The 23,406-nt window shown below is 30.4% G+C and overlaps 3 protein-coding genes across 10 annotated transcripts in view; 1 reads left to right on the top strand and 2 right to left on the bottom strand.

The window, feature by feature from the left end:
- Window positions 1-5,334, bottom strand: part of LOC114348597 (uncharacterized) — a 69,029-nt gene extending 63,695 nt beyond the window's left edge. Inside the window, exon 1 of one of the 3 annotated variants that reach the window (XM_028299211.2) lies at window positions 5,103-5,334. In XM_028299211.2, coding sequence (XP_028155012.2) covers window positions 5,103-5,150 — 48 coding nt within the window. In that variant the 5' untranslated portion in view covers window positions 5,151-5,334. The remainder of the gene's footprint in view (window positions 1-5,102) is intronic. The other 2 variants (XM_050648400.1, XM_028299161.2) reach the window with 2 other exon arrangements.
- LOC126883113 (Ig-like and fibronectin type-III domain-containing protein 2) overlaps window positions 1-23,406 on the top strand; it is a 1,605,319-nt gene that overhangs the window by 893,129 nt on the left and 688,784 nt on the right. The window lies entirely within an intron of this gene.
- On the bottom strand, window positions 13,987-18,074 carry LOC114348879 (uncharacterized). The gene is made up of 2 exons (XM_050648405.1): window positions 17,902-18,074; window positions 13,987-14,436 (listed from the first exon to the last, which is right to left on the bottom strand). The coding sequence occupies exons 1-2, from the start codon at window positions 17,947-17,949 to the stop codon at window positions 14,047-14,049; spliced, it is 438 nt and encodes a 145-aa protein (XP_050504362.1). The 5' UTR covers window positions 17,950-18,074; the 3' UTR covers window positions 13,987-14,046.

The raw sequence follows: 23,406 nt of genomic DNA, 5'->3' as shown, positions 1-23,406 counted from the left end.
AGGACACTTTGGAGAACAATCCCGAGACAGGTCTATTTTTATTTTTAAATTATGATTATTTGACTTATATATCATACTAGTGACGTCATCCGTCTGGTCGTGATGACGTAATCGATGATTTTTTAAAATAAGAGTAAAGGTCGTGCGTCAGCTCATTTGATAGGATATTCAGTTCTCTATTCTTTAATATAAACATTAAAATAATTATTTTTACAGGTTGTCCAAAATAATTTGCTTTGAATTAAATTAACTGACACAAAAATTTTAAGGCATAAAAGTACATTTTATTAAAAGGCATTTTATTTAAAAAAATATTCATAAAAAAGAAAAATGCTATATTCTTGATGCCTATAGTCCCAGCAAAAGCAAAGTTGTAGCTCATGAAAAATAGTTCTTATTGGTCAAATTCTAAAAACGAATATTTCATTGTGAAATAACAAAACTAAATGAAGCACTTTTCTGGAAAAACTAATTAAAATTATTTGAACCGATTATAATAAGCTTTTTTTGTTTTCTATAAAAGTTTCTGGTGCCAAAATTAAGCGAGTTACGTTCAAAAAAAAATTGGCCCCTTTTTTGTAGAAAAATCTTAAAAATCTTCCCTTATTTAGTACCCCAAACGAAATTAATCATCGCAGCTTTACAGTTCACTTCAATTTTGTATTTTTTATATCACCTGTAAGTTTCACCGTTTCAAAGTGCTTATTTTGTAAGGGTTCAGAGGGTTCTTGTTGAAAAGACTTGAAAAAGTAAATATTTACTAAAGCAAAACCTCTATTTTTACTCTTTGATATTGTTCGGATAACTAATACTTTTTAAGTTATATTGAACAAAGACCATTTTCTAAAATTAAAAACAAAATTACTAAAAAATATATCCTTTTTAAAAATCCACTTTCACCCGGTCAAAATTACAGTTACATAAACAATAATTGTATAAAGTAAATTGTAAGCGGTATGGGCCATTCCACGAACATACGCCTGTTTTGGATTACTTCAACAACGAATATTTTACTGTGCAACATAAGAAGTACGAAAGTAAATGGCGCTAATAATTATTCCAATAAACAACAATGTAATTTGCAATTTACTTTCATTCTTCTTATTTTGCACAGTAAATTATTTGTTGTCGAAGTAATCCAAAACAGGCGTATGTTCGTGGAATAGGGTATAACGATTAATTTCTTTAGGGATGGTAAATAGGGGTAGATTTTTCGTATTTTCCTATTTTTGTTTTACCAAAAAAGGGGTCAACTTAATTTGAGCGTAACTCGATCAGTTTTGAGTTTGAGTAATGAGTTTTTCCCGAACAGTGCTTAATTTTTTGGTTATTTCACGTTGAAACATTTGATTTGGAATTAGACGATAAATTTTTGATGAGCTACGACTTTGCTTTTACTCGCTCGATACACTTCGAAAATACTTACAGCGTTATTTTTTTTCATTTTTTTATGAACAGTTCTGCATTTTTTACTAAGAACATTTTTTTATAAAATACTTACTTTTAGAGTTATTGGCGAAAAACCGCTTGCAAACGTACTTTTTTTGTGTAAAATAATCATTTTTACTTGTAAAAACTCGAAAAATATTGACTTAATAAAAAATATCTATAGAACAAAAGCTGCTCACAATTAGGCAGTTTATCCATTTTTTGATATTACACTCCATAAAACGGTCATTTACTGATCTAATATCCAAAAAATTCTTAATATTGTATCAACAAATTATATTAGAAAAATTATACCACAAAATAGAGACTATAAAAAAAATTTAAAGTAAAACTATAAAGACAATATTTTGCAATTATCTAGTTTTGATGGGAAAAAAGCCACAAAAAATATTAATATTTTTTGTATTTTGACAACGACACCCGATTTGGGCGTCGAAACGATAATAAAATCATTTTTTTAGTAAAATTGTGGCTTACTTCCCTTCAAAACTAGTTACATAATTGCAAAAATGCCACAAGAAAATAGCTTCAGAACGACAATATTTTACTAACAAAAACAGCAATATACAGGGTGTCTAGAAACTCTTCGACAAATGATAATTTCTGACAAATTCCTCAGATAATTTTAAAACAATTTAACTAAATTTACCTAGTCCGAAAATGCTTCCTAAGGGACCTAGAGCTATTTGAAGATGGCGTATTTTAATTAGCTTTTCTTGAGTACCTCCAGAACCCATCTAGTTAGAAAAACGCAAAGATTATTGATTTTTTTATTAGTGAAGTTAATACGAACTGATTTCAGTTCATCAAATGTTATACGCCATTTTTGGACCAGCGTTCTATGCCATTACGAGTAATTACATTTTGTCGGTTAACCGTAGATTCTTCTATAGCTGCTCCTATTGTCAGGACTGCTATATCATTAGCAAATTTGCCTAATTGAATGTTTTCCCTCTCTGGAATGTCAGTTGTGTCCAAAAGGTATAGTACTGCTCCAAGAACGCTACCTTGTGGAACTCCTTCATTTATTGGCTTTAACTAAGGGTATTCGTTTTCCATTTTCACTTTAAATGTTTGCTGGTGTAGGTATGACTGCAATGTTTCAACGAGTTGCATAGGAAATATTTTTAAATCGTTAACAGAGCGCCGTGTCACATGCTTTTGTGATATCCAGGAATAGTTCTTAACGAAATTTTTCCCTTTCCAATGGTATCTCTATTTTAGTGATTATTCTATGTTTTCCAAAAGTTTTCCAAAAAATGGAAACATAATATTTTCGTAATATCTAAGCCGAGGTTATGTATTTATTAGGATAGTAAACTTTCCTATGGCTTTTCTAGGAAATTTTTTACTATCTCACTATTGATCAGGTCAAACCCAGGCGCTTTTTTTGTATTGATGTGCTTAATTAATTTTTGAACTTCTTTTGTAGTAGGTACATAGACAGTTGTATATTAACAGAATAAGTAGATACGCGTTCATCATCTACATGAGTTTCCCCAGGGTTTGGTTGAAATATACACTAAGCAGCAAAATTAACGCACCACTTTAAAAATGGGATATATTTGATATCTTGAATTTCCTAAACATTTTGTCCAAATTGAGTGATTTTTTAAATAAATTATAGCCTTATTCTTGGATAATATTTCTCTAATCATGCTGTTGCTGGACAGGTAAGTTTTCATTGTATACCGGGTGTACGAATAATACTGTGTTTTTTTTATAAAAGTTCAAAACAAACTGTGAAATATTCTAGCATTTATAAAATGTTGAAATTAAAACCTTATTGTATCCTTAGGCTTTCTTAACACAACATTTTTTGATTCATTTATTTATATTGGAATATAAAAAAGTTATGTATTTTAACAACTACCCATGTTTTTCGTCGATAAATCATTATTTTCTGCCTAGTTTAAAACCAAGCCTAAAGTAGGCTATGAGAAATTAACAATTTCATAAATGTCAAATTGCTAATAGTCAAACAGTGTTTGATTTGTTGTGAAAGTTAGTAGATTTATTATTCGATTAAGTAGTTATTTCAGAAAATATTAAAATTTTTTGTATTTTGACAACGACACCCGATTTGGGCGTCGAGACGTTAATAAAATCATTTTTGTAGTAAAATTGTGGCTTATTTTCCATCAAAACTAGTTAATTGCAAAAATGCCACAAGAAAATAGCTTCAAAACGACAATATTTTATTAACAAAAATAGCAATATACAGGGTGTCCAGAAACTCTACCGACAAATGAAGACAGGAAATGCCTCAGCTAATTAAAACAATTGAGGCGCTCAGAGCAACAGTGGCCTAACCCCAAAAACGAAGTTTTGAGATAAATGCAACCTTTGCATTCGTATTTCCATTATGCTTATGGGATGGCGCTTACAAATATGTAGCGCCATTTAGCCAAATATAGAGGTAGGTTATGTAGACCATTGTTAATCCGAAGATTTAATGTTGCTACTTTTATTGATATATTAATCTAAAAATGTTCAATTTGTGGGTTAGGGCACTGTTTCTCTGAGCGCCGCAATTTAACTAAATTTACCTAGTCCTAAAATGCTTCCTAAGGGACCTAGAGCTCTTTGAAGATGGCGTCTTGTAATTAGTTTTTCTTGAGTACCTCCAGAACGCTTCTAGTTAAAAAAAAACGCAAATTAGTACGCATATTTACATATATTCCAGAAATAAATCGATTTCATTAATTGCGAATTTCTAGTACCTGTCATATGCGTCCGTTTTGGGTAGGGCAACAATTATTTTATCTCGTAACTTTTTTGTCTTTAACTTTTAAGCATTTTTGACGCTCAATTAATAATTATGAAATATTCTAGTACTAAAAGGTACTCTTGATTTAAGTCGGTAATTTGCGGTCGGTAAATAAAAATTTTTCGTTTTTTGAATTAATTGAAAAAATTTTCAAAAAAACACGCCCTATTTTACCAACTTAAAACAAGAGTAACATCTAGTACTAGAATAACTCATAATTTAATAATATATTTTCAAAAATGTTTAAAAATTATAGAAAAAACCGTTATGCGATAAAATAACGGTTAACCTACCCAAAACGGACGCATATGACCGGCACTTAAAATTCGCAATTAATGAAATCAATTCGTCTTTGGAATGTAAATAAACGTACCAATTTTGGGTTTTCTAAATAGTTTATTTAGAAATTTTTTTTTGACATTCAAAAAACGAAAAGTTTTCAAATTGATTTAAAAAAAATGGTAAAAAAATTAAAGTAAGAGTACCTTTTAGTACTAAAATACCCCGCAATTAAATAATATATTGTCAAAATTGCTTTAAAATTAAAGGCAAAAAAGTTATACGATAAAACAACCGTTGTCCTACCCAAAACTGACACCTATGACCGTTATTAAAAATTAGCAATGGATGGAGTCGATAGATCTCTGGAAGATAAATAAGCGTACCAATTTTAGTTTTTCTAAATAGAATCGTTCTGGAGGTATTTAAAAAAAATATTACCAAACGCCATCTTCAAATAGTTCTAATCTCCCTTAAAAATCATTTTCGGACGAGGTGAATTAGGTTAAATTGTGTTAAAATTATCAGAGGAATCTCCTGTCTTCGCTTGTCGGTAGAGTTTCTGGACACCCTGTATATACTAATTGATCAAAGAGATTCTTACCAAGACAGCCACAAAAACAGCAATAAAAACCATTAGTAACTTCGTCATATTTAAGAAATTATAGTAAATCGGTCTATCATAAATTGGTTTTACAGCAGACGTATTATTGGTATTTTATAGTTTAACGAAGGTTTTAGGTGTTTGTACTAGAAATATTTTTTTTTCTATAACAACATTTGGTTTATGCATAGTTAATATACTTTTAGGCATTACCACACAGCTCATATATAATTATATCTTCCCCCATATAAAATGGTATTTTATTGATTTTTATAATTATTTTAATTCAAATAGTACATAAATCAAAAACAATTAATTATTAAAATCCACCATTATAAAAACTAGCTACCTTATCGATAGCATGAAATCAAAAACTTCTTTGGTTTTTATTACCACGTTTTATATACCTTGCCTGTTCTTTGTCTGTCTCTTTATCACTTTGTCACTGTCCGGGAAAAATCTTGTAATCAATGTCAATCTGTTGAACGTTTTCATCGAAAATGTGTAGTTTTTTCACAATATTCCCATAAAACCATAACGCATTAAAAATTTCGATATTCACGAAATGGTACTCTTTTTCTATTGACTTCCCCAAGATATTCTAGATGAAAAATGGCTCCTAGTAATTGTTATATTTTTCAAGTGCTTTACTTCCTGCGGTATCTCTGGGCAAATCCCATTCTGTAACTGAGAATAAAAGTGTGTTAAGTCCAATAATTTTAGTCCAAACGGAGCAATCCATGGAAATGATAGAGAATTAGGTCCCGTTTCATATGATAAACAATCTGTAATAATAACAGAGATAGCAAATTTTAAACTATACCAAGTCCTTTTGTCTTCTGGAAGAAAAGATAAATAAATTTAATAATACAGTCTTTAGTTTGGTATTTTTAGTAATGAAAATTAAGTCCAAGTTTATTTTTAAATTTAAATCAGATAGATTAGTCAGATTAAATTAAATTATTAGACGAGTTTTTTTACTAAGCAACAACATTTTTGTTTAATTTATTGATATCTTGTATTTCGATAACGACCTGCGAAGTGGAAGTCGAAACGTCAATACAGTTAATTTTTAAATTAAATTTTGGCGTATTTCCCAATAAAATAGTAAATTGTATAAGATGCCACAAAGAAACAGCTTCATATTGAATTTTTCATATTTTCCATTAAAGCTTTCTGTATTCATTAAAATTGTTATTTCGTTTTGTGCTGTGTTCAAATAATAACCATAACATGTTTTGACTTAATTTGGAATTGTCATATACAAAATTGTGTTATTAGTAAGGTATAACTAGACCCAAACCCAGACATCCAAAATGAAAGTTATCCTCCAACACCAAATTGTTCTATATGGTCTACATAACGTTCAGAAAAAAGTCACACCATTTTGAGCGTCGGGTTTGGGGGGGGGGGGAGAGGGGAAGAAATTCGTAGTTTTTTACGGTTTTCGTCAATATTTCTAAAACTATGCGGTTTAGCATGAACAACACTCTATACAAAAATGTTCTACATTAAATTTTAAATAAAAAAGGCACTATGCATAATACTTCTAACATGAACGGTTCCAAAGTTACGGAGGTAGTATATAGTATAATTGGTCCAAAAAAAAGCCTAACCCAAACATCCAAAGTAAAAGTTTTCCTGCAACAACAAATTGTTCTATATGGTCCACGTATTGTTCAGTAAAAAGTTACACCATTTTAAGCGTCCAGTTTGGGAGGGAGATGGGGGAGAAGTTGGTAAATTAGTAGTTTTTTTATGTTTTTCGTCAATATTTCTAAAATTATGCTTTAGCGTAAACAATGTTCTACATAAAATTTAAAACAAAAAAGGCATAGGTAAACGTTATAAAATATAATTGTTATAAAATCAACGGTTCCAGAGTTACGGAGGATGAAAAGAAGAGGTTTTCGATACTTTTATATTTTTTGGGCAATTTATAATATTATTGCTGATGAAAGACATTTTCTTTAACAGGATGGTGTTTGGTAAATAAAATTTGCTTTTTCAGTGGCCGATGGTATGTTAGTGATAAGCCCTTGAAGAAACGTCAACCTCAACACCCAAAATCATCATCAATTGCCCAAAACATATAAAGAGTATCGAAAAACCTCCACTTTTCACCCTCCGTAACTCTGGAACCGTTGATTTTATAACAATTATGTATAGAACCTTTTTGTTTTAAATTTGTATGTAAAACATTTTTGTTTTAAATTTGTATGTAAAACATTTTTGTAATTAAGTAGATTTTGCAGGGAGGTAATAAGAATAGAATTGTATAAAAGTTTATATTGAAAAAATTAAAAAAAAAAAAAATTATACAAAAGAATATGTATACAAAAAAAATGTATAAAAAAAATTAAATCTTATTAAAAAAAAAATAAATAAATAAATAAAAAAAGTATAATAAATTATAAAAAAAAATAAAAAAGAGAAAAAAGAAATTAAAAACACAAAGAGGGTGTAAACCTCCGCGGGGTTGATCCGGGTTGAAGCCTTATCGCTGTGTAAAAAAAAAAACATATATTTATTAGCATTTAGTATTAGTATTTAGTATTAGCATGTAGTTTTTTTTGTCGATTTAATTATTTGTAAATTAATTTAAGTTGGTTAGGGCCATGAATGAGGAGTATACCTACTGGTCAATTAAATGTTTCCACTTCTACATATATGTATGTATGTATGTGCGTGCATAAGTATTATATGTGCGCACATGTACCTAATGTATTATGTAATGCAATGTATTATATTTGGAATATTGTAGCAAACAGTAATTTATTATCTATCGTGGCTGAATGGATCAAGTAATCCAAAGCCAATAAGGAAGAAAAAAAAAACATTTTTGTATAGAACATTGTTTACGCTAAAGCATAGTTTTAGAAATATTGATGAAAAACGTAAAAAAACTATTAATTTACCGATTTCTCCCCCATCTCCCCTCCAAACCGGACACCCTTGGATGTTTGGGTTAAGCCTTTTTTTGGACCAATTAAACTATACTACCTCCGTAACTTTGGAACCGTTCATTTTAGGAGGATTATGCATAGGACCTTTTTTATGTCAAATTTAATGTAGAACATTTTTTTATAAAAGGTTGCTCATGCTAAACCACATAGTTTTAGAAATATTGACGAAAAACCTAAAAAAACTACAAATTTACTGATTTCTCCCCCTCTCCCCCAAAACCCGACGCTCAAGATGGTGTGACTTTTTTCTGAACATTATGTGGACAATATAGAAAAAATTGGTGTTGGAGGAAAATTTTCACTTTGTATGTCTGGGTTATGCCATCTTTTGGATCAATTATATCATACTATGAAGAGTACTATGATAAACACCAATAAAGGTTTAATTCTTATAATACCTCAAAACTACTTGGAGATTCTTAGCAGAATTCTAGCAATTCTTATTCTATAATCTTGATATAATACTAATCTATATTAACTTATTAATTTAATAATGCACCAAAAAACTGCTGACATTCCTTATTTTTGTTCAGTGGCGTGCGGACAATCCTGGTCCTTCATCTGGATATAAATTTTTAGAAAATTTATATAGACTGATCTTTCTGATTATTGTCCTGAATCGATAGGCTAGTCGATAGTACTCATTTTTTATAAAAATATCATAAAATTTCATAAAAAATTAATGGATTCTTGACAAATCACTACTTGAAATAGATCATAGATAGATAGATAGATCATAAATAAAATTGGTGTTACATAGGAACAAAAATACTAAGACAACTTAAAAATTTTATGTTGATAAATTTCAAATTGCTCTTCTGAAAAATCGATATTTTGGACGTTAATTCTGAGGCACAGCATTGGATTGATTAGAATCAACTTTTGTCCCAATACAAAAGAAAACAACACTCAAGTTTTTTTTAATAGTAAAGACTAATTAATTTGATGACTCACTCTTAAGGAATTGTTGAAAATAAGGTTGCTGTTAGATAGTAAATTTTTATTATATTTTAATTCAATAAAATATATATTGTTTAGTTAAATTATTAGAGTTTTTAAAAGTTAAAAACGGCTCTAAAGTGCCAATATATCATTGCATAGGTATGTATCGTTTATAAAAGAAGGCTTTAAGCTTGGGGATTAGGCGCTTAAAGGGGCTTTAAAGGTAAAGTAAAGGTAACAGTAAGTACAGTGAAACCTCGATAAGTCGGATTAATCGGGACCGCGGCCGATCCGGGTTATCGAAAATCCGGGTTAGCTGGAGACTATGGTAAAAATTAATAAAATACATAAAAATAATAAACAAATACACATTATAATTGCAAAAACATGAAATACAAATGCACAGTACATCTAAATTACATACAGTTGTATACAGTATTGTTTATTTCTTGATAAAAAACTTAGTCAAAATGAAAAAATGTTTGTTTTGTCTAATGAAAATCGGTCCGGGTTATTGGAGGCCGACTTATCGGGGTTACACTGTACCTGAGATAAGGAATTCACCGACTACTCCTGCCTCTGGAAGGCAGTTAAAAAGATAAATAAGCCAGTTCAACATATATGTACCTCCTTTACGAAAAGAAAACAAAACATGAGCAAGAAATCCCAAAGAGAAAATGGATGCCATCGCTGGTTATTTAGAAATACTGTAAGCAGCAGAATTAACTCACCACTTTAAAAGTTTCGAATTTCCTAAACATCTTGTCCGATTTGAGTGATTTTTAATATTTTATAGCCTTAATCTTTAACAATCTCTCTGTAATAATACTGTTGCTAGACAGGTAAATTGTCATTGTTTACCTGGTTTACAAATCACAATTTGTTTTTTTTTTTTAATTTTCACAACACCCTGTGGAATATTCTAGCATTTATAAAATGTTGAAACTAAAACTCAATTGTAGTCTTAGGCTTCCTTAACATTCTGTTTTTTTATTCATTTGCTGATGTTCGATAATAAAAGAGTTGTGTAATTTTATATTACGAATGAGGTTCACTATTTGGTTTTGAACAATATCATTCCAAATCTCGAGAGCTACTGTTTCTACCTCCTATGAGGTTCTAGGAAGAGGAAAATGCTGTCATAGTCTTCTGCCAATTATGTCCTACAAATGTTTGATTAGTTTAATATCTGGACTATGCGGTAGCCGATTCAAGAGTCCGAATATGTACTTGTTGTAAATATTCGGTTACAGTTCGTGCAACTTGAGCCCTTGTATTATCGTGCATTAGCAAAAAATGTTACCAATATAAGGAGTCGAGAGTCGATGGTAGCTAAGACTTTCGCTGTGTAAGGTCACTACTTGAACACACTCATCGCGGGTCAAATTCCTTGTAGCGCGTTCCATTTCCAACAACAGAACAATTATTACGGACTTAATTGAAACTTTAAATAATAAATCTACTAATTTTCACAACCAATCAGACACTGTTCGATTACTAACAATCTGATATTTATGAAATTGTTAATTTCTCATAGCCTACTTTAGGCTTGGTTAGTAAATTAAGCAGAAAATAAGGATTTATCGACGAAAACATGGGTAGTTGTTAAAATACTCAACTTTTTCATTTTCCAATATAAGTGAATGAATCAAATAATTTTATACTGAGAAAGCCTAAGGATACAATTGAGTTTTAATTTCAACATTTTATAAATGCTAGAATATTTCACAAGGTGCTTTGAACTTTCAGAAAAAAACACAGTATTATTGGTACACCCGGTATAAAATGAAAACTTACCTGTCCAGCAACAACATGATTACAGAAATATTATCAAAGAATAAGGCTATAACATATTTAAAAAATCACTCAAGTTGGACAAAAGGTTTAGGAAATTCAAGATATCAAAAATATCCCATTTTTAAGGTGGTGCGTTAATTTTTGCTTACTGATTCTGTTATTATACAACTGACTACGTACCACAAAAGAAGTTCAAAAATTAATTAAGAGTGTCAATACAAAAAAGCGCCTGGGTTTGACCTAATCAATGGTGGGATACTAAGAAAATTACCTAGAAAAGCCATAATAAAGTTTACTATTCTAATAAATACATATCTTCGGCTTAGATATTACGAACATATTATGTTTCCATCATTTGGAAAGCTGCAGATTCGTAGAATAATCACTAAAATAAAGAAGCCATTGAAAAGTGACAAAATTTGTTCAGAAGTATTCCTGGATATCACAAAAGCATTTGACAAAATGTGACACGACGCTCTTTTAATGAAGCTAAAAAAATATTTCCTATGCAACTCGTTGAAACATTGCATTCATACCTACACCAGCAAACATTTAGAGTGAAAATGGAAAACGAGTAGTCTAAGTTAAAGCAAATAAATGAAGGAGTTCCACATGGTAGCGTTCTTGGACCAGTACTATACCTTTTGGACACATCTGACATTCCAGCGAGGGAAAACATTCAACTAGGCACATTTGCTAATGATATAGCAGTCCTGACAATATGAGAAACTATAGAAGAATCTACGATTAACCGACAAAATGTAATTACTCGTAATGGCATAGAACGCTGGTCCAAAAAATGACGTATAACGTTTGATGAACAGAAATCAGTCTGTATTATAGTCCAGGGCGCATCTGTTTTGAGATGGACGTTGAGAGGTGACTCAAATTTTTTTGCAGAAATTGCTTGAAAATAACTCCAAAAATAATATTTGAGTTATCCTCCCACTCAAAATTGTCCGGAACATTGTTTAAATAATCAAAATGTCAAAATATGAAGGAAAAATTCGATGTTTTTATTGGTTTTTTGATTATAACTTTAAAACTATTCATTTTTGAGAAAAGTTGTAATAACATAAAAGTTGCGTAATTGAATTTCCTATAATATAGAATTAGTTAAAAATTTAAGAAATAGTCACTCTTGTTGCAAAATAGCAATAATTTCGAAAAAAACCATACAAAAACATATATTAGCATTTTACGTTTTTCAACCATTTATGTTATACTTAGGACCTTCATCTTTTACCCAGAAAAACTTTATGATATTGTTAAACAACACTGTAAATTTCGTTAAGATCGGTTTAATAGATTTTGCAAAATAAATTTTGCAATCCAGCTTTTGCAAAAAAATTCATTTTTTTAAATGTGGCAGGACTGAAAATAAAGCAGATAGCAAGTTGAATTTTTTTTTGGCTTATAGAAGTGTACTGTACCTTTCATTTCCAATTTGCAAAACTAAAGTCAATTAATTACCACGGCGTCAGGAAATTTTTTAAATAAATATTAATTTTTGGTGCTACGCGCAGGACAGCGGTGTTCGATTCACACAATCTGATTTCCACCAAAATTTCTTCCAATCTTTATCTAATATATTATTTTCCTACTCTATATTTTGTTGTATTTTAATATTTTATTTCCACAAAAATCAAACTAATTTTATTATTGTGTGTGAAATATTATTTAAACAATTGCATATGTTTAAAAATAATAAACTTTTATTCTCTAAGTTAAAATATATGAACAAAGAAAGTTTTTGCTAAAAAAAGTGTTATTGCAAAAGATAGAGTATGTGTTTTTATTTTGCAATAAACAAATTTATTTATATCGAAATGTAATAAAAATTGAAATGTATCAATCGTTATCAAAGGTCATTGGAATGCCCAATCAGAGCAAACTATCCGCTGTTCTGCGCGTAGCACCAATAATTAATGTTTATTTAAAAAATTCCTGACGCCGTGGTAGTTAATCGATTTTAATTTTACAAATTGTAAATGAAATGTGCAGTACACTTCTATACGCAAAAAAAATTTCAACTTGCTATCTGATTTATTTTTAGTCCTGTAACATTTTGAAAAAATGAATTTTTTTTGCGCAAGCTGGATTGCAAAATTTATTTTGCAAAATCTATTGAACCGATCTTAATGAAATTTACAGTATTACTTTACTGTATCATAAAGTTTTTCTGGGTGAAATATGAAGGTCCCAAGTGTAGCATAAATGGTTTAAAAACGTAAAATGCGAATACTTGTTTTTGTATGTTTTTTTCGCAATTATTGCTATTTTTCAACAAGGGTGACTATTTTTTAAATTATTAACCAATTCTATATTGTAGGAAAATTAATTACACAACTTTTATATCAGTACAACTTTTCTTGGAAATTAATGCTTTTAAAGTTATAATCAAAAAACGAAGAAAAGTATCGAATTTTTCCTTCATTTTTTTACATTTTGATTATTTAAACAATGTTCCGGACTTTTTGAGAGGGAGGATAACTCAAATATTATTATTTGAGTTATTTTGAAGCAATTTCTGCAAAAAAATTTGAGTCACCTCTCAACGTCCAAATGTACTAATATTTTTACAGATGCACCCTGGTCTATTACCTTTACTAATACGAAAATCAATAATCTTCGAATTATCTTAAACAACACAATTGTTCCTAATAAGAAAGCAGTGAAATACCTGGGTTTAAATCTGGACGTCAAACACAAATAGAAGGAGCATGTTAAAAAGAAAACTTAACGGTTAAAGATAAAGTACAAACATAGATATTGGCTAATAGGTAAATACTCAACTTTCCGTACAGAACAAAAGACTGATTTACCAACAGATATTAAAACAGGTGTGGACCTGTGGCCTATAATTATGGTGCTGTGACAAAAAAGCAGTTACAGGAATTTAAAACGCTCCAGAGCCGATATTAAGGAATATTCTATGTTCTCCTTGATATGCTCGGAATGACAATTTGCGTAGAGACCAAAGTCGAATCTATTCCAAATGAAATTAAGAAAGTCGCCAAGAAACATGAGATTTTGTAATGTATGAAGTTCTGCCGGGCTTAGTTAGTGCTGTGCATTGTATTGTAGCCACATCAAAGACGTGACCAAGCTACGATTGACCAGGTGAAATCTAGTTTTCAAATACTTTTAGGAGAATTAGGTTAAAGAAAAAATACTGATTGATCTTGTAGTCTACGTCTATTTTTATTGTTTTAGAAAATAAAAAAATATATTTTAATTCAATAAAATATATCATTGCGTATGCAACGTTCATAACTGAAGGCTTTAATCTTGGGGACTAGGCACTGGGACGGTTTACATGTCTTCAAAATTTTTTCTATGGTTTCTTTTCTACTATCTCTATCCGGTTTGGCATCTCCTAGTAAATTTATGAAAAAAGTGTGTAATTTGTCATCAATTAAATCACCGTCTTCTGTCATTATACCTAGTTTGGTATATACACAGAGGTACACTTCTCCTATATGGTCCTTGTCTTCCTCTTTTATGTTTTTATATGCTCCATGCTCATAAACGTAAAGCGGTAAGTCACCCAAATTCCGCATACACGTTCGTAAAGCATCTCCCGCTGTTTTTATCTGCTTGTATCTCTGGTTTTCTGCGGTTTCAACCTGCAACAATTTATTAACGTTATGATTAAAATATGACCAAAAATTGTAACATTGCTCCTATAGTGATCCTTCCCCAAGTTAACATACAACTTTTATAACTTGGCAACAGGTGGACCAGTTAGTGCGGAACACGTGTATGTATTTATATAGTAGCCCAGAAATAGACAGAATGATGACCCTTCATCATTTTATCATAATATGTATTCATATTCACTTTTAGAGGTTTTGTCAGTTTAAAATGAGGCGCTTGAGCAACAGTGGCCTAACCCCAGAAACGAGGTTTTGAGATAAACGCAATATTTGTATTCGTATTTCCATTATGCTTATGGAATCGCGCTACAAATTATGTAGCGCCATTTAGCCAAATAAAGAGTTAGGTTGTGTAGACCCTTGTTAATTCGAAGATTTAATGTGGCCGCTTATATTGATATACAGGGTCTTTCAAAAAGGTATGTCATAAATTAAATCACGCATTCCGGGGACAAAAATAAATTGATTGAGTCCAACTTACCTTAGTACAAAAGTGTACACAAAAAAAGTTACAGCCCTTTGAAGTTACAAAATGAAAATCGATTTTTTTCAATATATCGAAAACTAAGATTTTTTATTGAAAATGGACATGTATGATTCTTATGGAAGGAACATCTTAAAACAAAATTATAATAAAATTTGTCCACCCCATAAAAATTTTATGGGGGTTTTGTTCCCTAAAATCCACCCAAACTTTTTTGTACGTTCCAATTAATTCATTATTGTGTTACAGTTAGTTAAACACAACGTTTTTAAAACTTTTTTGCCTCTTGGTATTTTTTCGAAAAGCCAATTTTTATCGAGATGCGGATTCTTTTTTAATATGTTTACATAAAAACTCTATGGGGGTTTTGTTCCTTTAAACCCCCCAAATGTTTCTTGTACGTTCCAATTAAACTATTATTGTGGTATCATTATGTAAGCACAGTGTTTTTAATATTTTTTCCCTGTTAGTCTTTTTTTGATAAGTCACCTTTTATCGAAATGTGGCTTTTCTTCAAAATATACCTAAAAATGTAAATTATAAATAAATTTTCAGATTATTAACAGGTATATCAGAGGTACTTAACCATACACAAATATGTGGTGGATTCGACAAATATTCAAAATATTTCCATAAACACTGGCTTATCGAAAAAGTAATAAAAGGCAAAAAAGTTCTAAAAACATTGTGTTTAACTATTGATGCCACAATAATAATTTAATTGGAACGTACACAAAAGTTTGGGGGGTTTAATAGAGCAAAACCCCCATAAAGTTTTTTATGGTATGCACAAATTTCACTTTAATTTTTTTTAAGATGTTGCTGCCATAAGAATGCCACATGCCCATTTTCAATGAAAAATCTCTAAGAGATTTCGATATACGAAAAAAAATCGATTTTCATTTTGTAACTTCAAAGGGCTGTAACTTTTTTTGTGTACACTTTTGTACTAAGGTAAGTTGGATTCAATCAATTTATTTTTGCCCCGGAATGCGTGATTTAATTTATGACATACCTTTTTGAAACACCCTGTATTAATCTAAAAATGCTCAATTTGTGGATTAGGCCACTGTTGCTCTGAGCAGCTCAAAAAAGTTCGGAAAAAGATAAACTGACTACTTCTAAGCAACTTTTGTTCTATAGAGTTTTTTTGTCTTAGTCAATTATTTCGTATTTTTTATATGACCTGTAGGTGTCACCGTTTCAAAGTGCGTATTTTTGAAAGAGATCTAGTTGAAAGCTCTTGAACGAGTCACTAATCACGAGTCTATGCAAACTTTGAACAGTCATCACTTAACCAAATTTTTTCTTACAGAAAAACAAAATAAAACCAAATTATTTATTAAACTGGGTTTGCAATAGACGTACTATTGGTATTTTATAGTTTAATGAAGGTGTTAGGTATTTGCAATACAAATATATTTTTTTCTATTTTGGTTTATGCGTCGTTAATACTTTTACGCATTCCCACATAGTTCAAACAATAATTATATCTTTTACATCTAAAATGGTCCTTTATTATTTTTTATAATTATTTTAATTAAAATATTCTATAAATAAAAAGAGAATGTGTATGTACTTTCTACGCACGTAAGAAGTTATACTTCTATTATAATATAATCTAACTTCATATTATTATTTTAACGAAATCAATATACCTATCTACTTTAACAGTTTTTCTGTATTGTAGTTAAATATAAAACTAATTTTAGAAAGAACAAAAACAATACCAAAAATTAAAAAAAACTTTGTCCGGATTCGAACAGGGGACCTCTCGATCCCTAGGCGAATGCTCTACCGATCAGCTACCGCCGCTTTTGTATTCAGTCGATCATTTCTAGGACATAATTACAATCACGGTGACAGATACATTAATTGAAAATAAACATTTTCAATAATACCTACTTATTAGAAGGAAGACAAATCCACTGACATAAAAATTATAATAAATATATGCACTAAAAACACTAATAATATATATTCTTTTCACGCACACCTTATTTGCGCTACATAACTTAAAAGATGTAGCGACTAATACCATACTGTAGGCGTGCGCATGCGCCAGGGAATGTAAAAATTCACCCTCGTGCCTAAAGAAGTATAACTTCAAAAACAATTAATTAAAATCCATAATATTAATTGCCGGATCTCGTTATTTATGGATTGCATCAAATCAAAAACTTACACTAAAGCAGAACCTATTTTAATCGTTGAGATTTTTCGTTTATCTAATCCTTTTTAAGTTATTTTGAAAAAAAGGGCATTTTTTCAAAATGAAAAAAATATCTTTTACTATAAAACCAAATTTATTCAAAAATAAGCAATCCGAAACGGTCCAAATTACAGACCATAAAATCAACACATACATAAAGTAAATGGTAAAGCGGCAACGATTACTTTCATTTTGGGTGCTAAATAGGGTGAGATTTTCAGAATTTTTTTTACCAAAAAAAGGGACCTACGTTAATTTGAGCGTAACATCATTATGTTTGATGCTAGAAATTCTTATAAGATATAAAAATAAAGCTTTTTAAACTTTTAAAAAAGTTTTTATGACTTTATTTGTTGGTTATATCACGTTGAAATATTCGATTTGGATTTTGACGAATAAGTTATAATTTTTGATGATCTACAACTTTGCTTTTACTCGCTCGATAGAATTAGAGACACCTCTAAACCGCTTGTTTTTTCATTCCTTTATGAGCTACATTTTTTTTCTAAGAAATTTTTTTACATGGACTATGTTTTGTCAGAAAGTAGAGTTGTTCTAAAGCTATTTCTTTGTGCCCTTTTAATAACTCACTATTTTGATTGGGAAATAAGCCACAATTAAATCGAAAACATAATTTAATATTTTAAAATTATTTTTTCAATTTAATTGTGGCTTTTTCCCAATCAAAATAGTTAATCAGAAAATAGAGATTATAAAAAAATTGATTAGAGATTCTTACCAAGACAGCCCCAAAAACAGCAATAAAAACCATTATTAACTTCGTCATATTTAAAAAACTAACTTGGTCTATTATAACTTGGTTTTGCAATAGACGTATTGTTAGTATTTTATATAATAATGAAGGTGTTAGGTGATTTTACTAGAAATATGAGAAAATTTTTCTCTATATTAACATTTGGTTTATGCACCGTTAATATACTATTAGGCATTCCCACACAGCTTATAAAATTAGATCTTTTCAAATCTCAAATGGTGTTTATTGATTTTTATAATTATCTTAATTAACTTATAGGTCTGGATCCCGCGTATGAATAAAAAGTTGATTAATAGCAAGCTGAAAATTTTTTATTAGCTTAAGGGTGTCTAGTCGGAAAAACTTTGATATATGGGAACACTGGAACAGGGGAAGTTTTAATTGTGGAACAGGTTAAAAATTTGGAACGGTGAGACCACGAAAACGGCACATGTATTTTGTCCGACAGAACAGACTTAAACTCATCGAACATAGATTAAACTCTCATGCAAAAATCAGGCTGCTTTTTATTACCAAATGGGCGTTTTAATGAGTGGAACATGTAGAATATGTCAAATGACAGGCGATAAATAGCAGTTTGATTTTTGCATGGGAGTTTAATCTCTGTTCGGAGAGTTTAAGTCTGTTCTGTCGGACAAAATAAATGTGCCGTTTTCGTGGTGTGACCGTTCCAAATTTTTAAACTGTTCCACAATTAAAACTGCCCCTGTTCCAGTGTTCCCGTATATCAAAGTTTATCCGACTAGAGACCCTTAAGCTATTAACAAATTTTCATTTGTTATGTAGAATTTTCTATTCATCTTTAGTAGCGAATGAATTTTTAAAAATGCTTTGCTAATTTGTTTTCATAAAAAATTCTCAAAAATACAGGTTTGGCTCCCAATTATGTTAAGAAATAAGCAGCAATATCTATATCTAAAAAATATAAAATAAAATACAAAGTATAAATAGAAACAAACCAAACACATAATATATCAAAAAATTCTAATAATAAGTAATTGAGAATAAGTAGTGGATAGTCCATGGATCAAAATCTATAAGAGACCGACAGGAGCTTTTACCATGGGGATAGCTGTCTCCCCATCTCGGGGGTGGAAATTTGTTATTATATTTTTACCACAAAAATTGGTAAAAAAATTAATTATTAGCAAAAAATGTTCTATACATTTTTTTGATAAAGTTATCAGCTTCCCATTTATTAGCTATAAAAAGTATTAGTTTTATATAGATAAAATCAATGTTTTTTAACAGTTTCCTGCTAATAATTCAAAAATTATTCACTTTCTCAAAACAACTACTCCAATTTACAAAAATGTTCCTTTAGTCTGATAAGATTGATCCAAAAGATGGGATAACCCAGACATTCAAAGTGAAAATTCTCCTCCAACACCAAATTGTTCTATATGGTCCACATAATGTTCAGAAAAAAGTCACACGATTTTTGATTTTTGAGCGTCGGGTTTGGGGGGGGGAGAAATCGGTAAATTCGTAGTTTTTTGCGTTTTTTGTCAATATTTCTAAAACTATGCGGTTTAGCATGAACAACCTTCTATACATTAAATTTGAAATAAAAACCGGTCCAATGCATAATCCTTCTAAAATGAACGGTTCCAAAGGTACAGAGGTAGTATAGTATAATTAGTCCAAAAAAGGCCTAACCCAGACATCAAAAATAAAAGTTTTCCTCCAACATCAAATTGTTCTATATGGTCCACATATGGTCCAGTAAAAAGTTACACCATTTTAAGCGACCGGTTTGGGGGTATATGGGGGAGAAATCGGTAAATTAGTAGTTTTTCATGTTTTTCGTCAATATTTCTAAAACTATGCTTTAGCGTAAACAATATTCTATACAAAAATGTTCTACATAAAATTTAAAACAAAAAAGGTCCTATACATAATTGTTATAAAATCAACGGTTCCAGAGTTACGGAGGGTGAAAGTGGAGGTTTTCGATACTTTTTATATTTTTTCGGCAATTGATGATGATTTTCGGTGGTGAGGTTGACGTTTCTTCGAGGGCTTATCACTAACATACCATCGGCCACTGAAGTAGCAAATTTAATTTATAAAACCCAATCCTGTTAAAGAAAATCAGTAAGAAATTATCCAAAAAATATAAAAAGTATCGAAAACCTCCACTTTTCAGCCTCCGTAACTCTGGCACCATTGATTTTATAACAATTATATATAGGACCTTTTTTGTTTTAAATTTTATGTAGAGCATTTTTTTATGGAAAATTGTTTACGCCAAAGCATAGTTTTAGAAATATTGACGAAAAACGTAAAAAAACTACTAATTTACCGACTTCTCCCCCATCTCCCCCTCAAACCGGACGCTCAAAATGGTGTAACTTTTTACTGAACAATATGTGGACTATATAAAACAATTTGGTGTTGGAGGAAAACTTTTACTTTGGATGTTTAGGTTAGGCCTTTTTTTGGACCAATTATACTATACTACCTCCGTAACTTTGAAACCGTTCATCTAAGAAGGATTATTAAGTCTGGATCCCGCGTATGAAAAAAAAGTTGATTAATAGCAAGCTGAAAATTTGTTAATAGCTTAAGGGTGTCTAGTCGGATAAACTTTGATATATGGGAACACTGGAACAGGGGCAGTTTTAATTGTGGAACAGGTTAATAATTTGGAACGGTCAGACCACAAAAACGGCAAATCTGTTTTGTCCGACAGAATAGACTTAAACTCTCCGAACAGAGATTAAACTCTCATGCAAAAATTAGACTGCTATTTATCACCTGTCATAATTCCTGTCATTTAACATATTCTACATGTTCCACTCATTAAAACGCCCATTTGGTGATAAATAGCAGTCTGATTTTTGCATGAGAGTTTAATCTCTGTTCGGAGAGTTTAAGTCTGTTCTGTCGGAGAAAATAAATGTACCGTTTTCGTGGTCTGACCGTTCCAAATTTTTAACATGTTCCACAATTAAAACTTACCCTGTTCCAGTGTTCCCATATATCAAAGTTTGTCCGACTAGGCATCCTTAAGCTATTAACAAATTTTCAGCTTGCTATTAATCAACTTTTTTTCATACGCGGGATCCAGACCTATATGCATAGAGCCATTTTTATTTAAAATATAATGTAGAATATTTTTGTATAGAAGGTTGTTTATGCTATACCGCATAGTTTTAGAAATATTGACGAAAAACGTAAAAAACTACGAATTTACTGATTTCTCCCCCTTCGCCCCCCAAACCCAACGCTTAAAATGGTGTGAATTTTTCCTGAACATTATATGGACCATATAAAACAATTTGGTGTTGGAGGATAACTTTCATTTTGGATGTCTGGGTTTGGGTCGAGTTATACCATACTACTTTTGAACAAATAAATAAAATGGTTTTATTTAATTTTCTGACTAATGAGACAAAACACAGAGACATATGGAGACCAACGAAATAAAGATATTAAGCAGGATTGCTGGAAAAGGACTACCGGACAGGGTAATAAGGGAGGAAATCAGACCGATATGTGGGGTAGACAATATAAATACTTTGGTAAAGAACACAAAAGAAGAGTGAAATCAACAAATAAACAGGATGGCTGAATCAAGAATAGTGAGAACAGCGAGGGACAAGTCACCATTGGGAAAAAAGGAGTTTAGGACGCCCAAAGAAAAGATGGAATGACAATTTAGGGGCAGAATAAAAGGCATCGTTAGAGAAAAACAAGCAGTATTGGCTACACAAAAGAAACAAGGAGAAGATGAAATGAAGTCCATACTTTCCCCTCAGGTTAATGCGAAACACTGTGTTCAGTTCAGATGTTCAGTGTGTAAGTCCATATAACTCAGTTAAAGCAGTAGTAGTAGAAAAATTTTGCTATAATAATAATGCTTAACAATATAGTAGATTAGATTTTAAATCGTTTAAACACATATAAAAATTTTGGTGTTAAATCGCTACAATTCTACAGGGTGTGAATATTGCTACGAAATTAACAATAAAAAACATAGCTATCTTTTCAACTACCTAGTATATTTAAAAAAACTCTATATTTTATGAACAAAAGACATCGAGGAAGATAGAAAAATGTAAAAATATACAGTGTTCCATTTAAAAAACATAAGTTTGTGTCAACTTGCCAATACAGTTGGCCTTGTATATTTGAAAAAATTTCTAATTAAATAACATTTTTTCGTATCTTAATACAAAATAGTAATTAAAGTTCCTCTCACTTATGCCCCACCCTGTATACAAATAATTGATCAAAGAGATTTTTAGCAAAACAACCACAGAAACAACAATAAAAACCATTATTTCCTCCCATCTCTACCGAAAGTATACATTTCCTGACCTAATTGTAGGGAGCAAAGTCGTACTTTTCCTCTCTAGGGAGACAAAGTACTTTTACTTCCTAGGAAATAAAAGTAAAGTGACGTCACGGTATGTCATTGATGAAATAACTTATTGACGCCCTACACATTATTATATTTTCAAATACGTAAGTATATATACATTTTCACGTTTGTTTATAGAATGGTAAAAAACACTGTAAATTGTTATTTTGATTTAGTAAGTGCCTTTTCCTCCCTTGAATGATTAGTGCCCTCCGCTACGCGTCGGGCAGTAAACTTCATTCTCGCGAGGAAAAGTAGCACTTTGCTCCCTTGTTATACAAACAGCTATTAACTTCGTTATATTTAAAAAATTAACTCGGTCTATCATAAACTGGTTTTGCAAGAGACGTATATTGGTATTTTATAGTTTAATGAAGGTGTTAAGTAATTGCAATAGAAATATATTTTTTTTCTATTTTGGTTTATGCATAATTAATACTTTTAAGCATTCTGACATAGTTCAAACAATTAGATCTTTTACATCAAAATGGTCCTTTACTCATTTTTATAATTATTCTAATTCAAATATTCTATAAATAAAAAAAGAATGTGTGTACTTTGTACGCACGTAAGGAGTTATACTTCTATTATATGATTTCAACGAAATCAATATACTTTAAACAGTTTCTCTACTACTTTCCAAAAATTTTTTTAAAACAATACCAAAAATTAAAAAAATAAAAGAATAAAACACACACAAACACATTGAAAAATGCCACAAATGATTTCTGAACAATAATTGTTGCCAAAAATTTTAATTAAGTACGTATTTTCTGAAAAAAATTATATAATAATATACTTACAATCATATAATCTATAAAAAAAATAAAAAAAGGATATAACTTGCATTGGGGTTGAACCTACTTCCCGTGTATCTCGCCGTACGAGAGTCGAAGCGATTTCAAACTGCACCACCTTCGCGTATACGTCATGTGGGAATATACACAAACTGAACAACTTTTTGACATTTTGTTTATATGAATTTTTATTAGTTTGATATTTGTCGAAATAAAATACAACAATATATAGAGTAAGAAAACGATACATTAGATGAAAATTTGTAGAAAGTTTGTTCGTAATCAGATTATATAAATTGAAGC

This window comes from Diabrotica virgifera, chromosome 1 (genome assembly GCF_917563875.1).
Source record: "Diabrotica virgifera virgifera chromosome 1, PGI_DIABVI_V3a".
Taxonomy (NCBI): domain Eukaryota; kingdom Metazoa; phylum Arthropoda; class Insecta; order Coleoptera; family Chrysomelidae; genus Diabrotica; species Diabrotica virgifera.
This window is presented reverse-complemented; position numbering and strand designations above follow the sequence as displayed.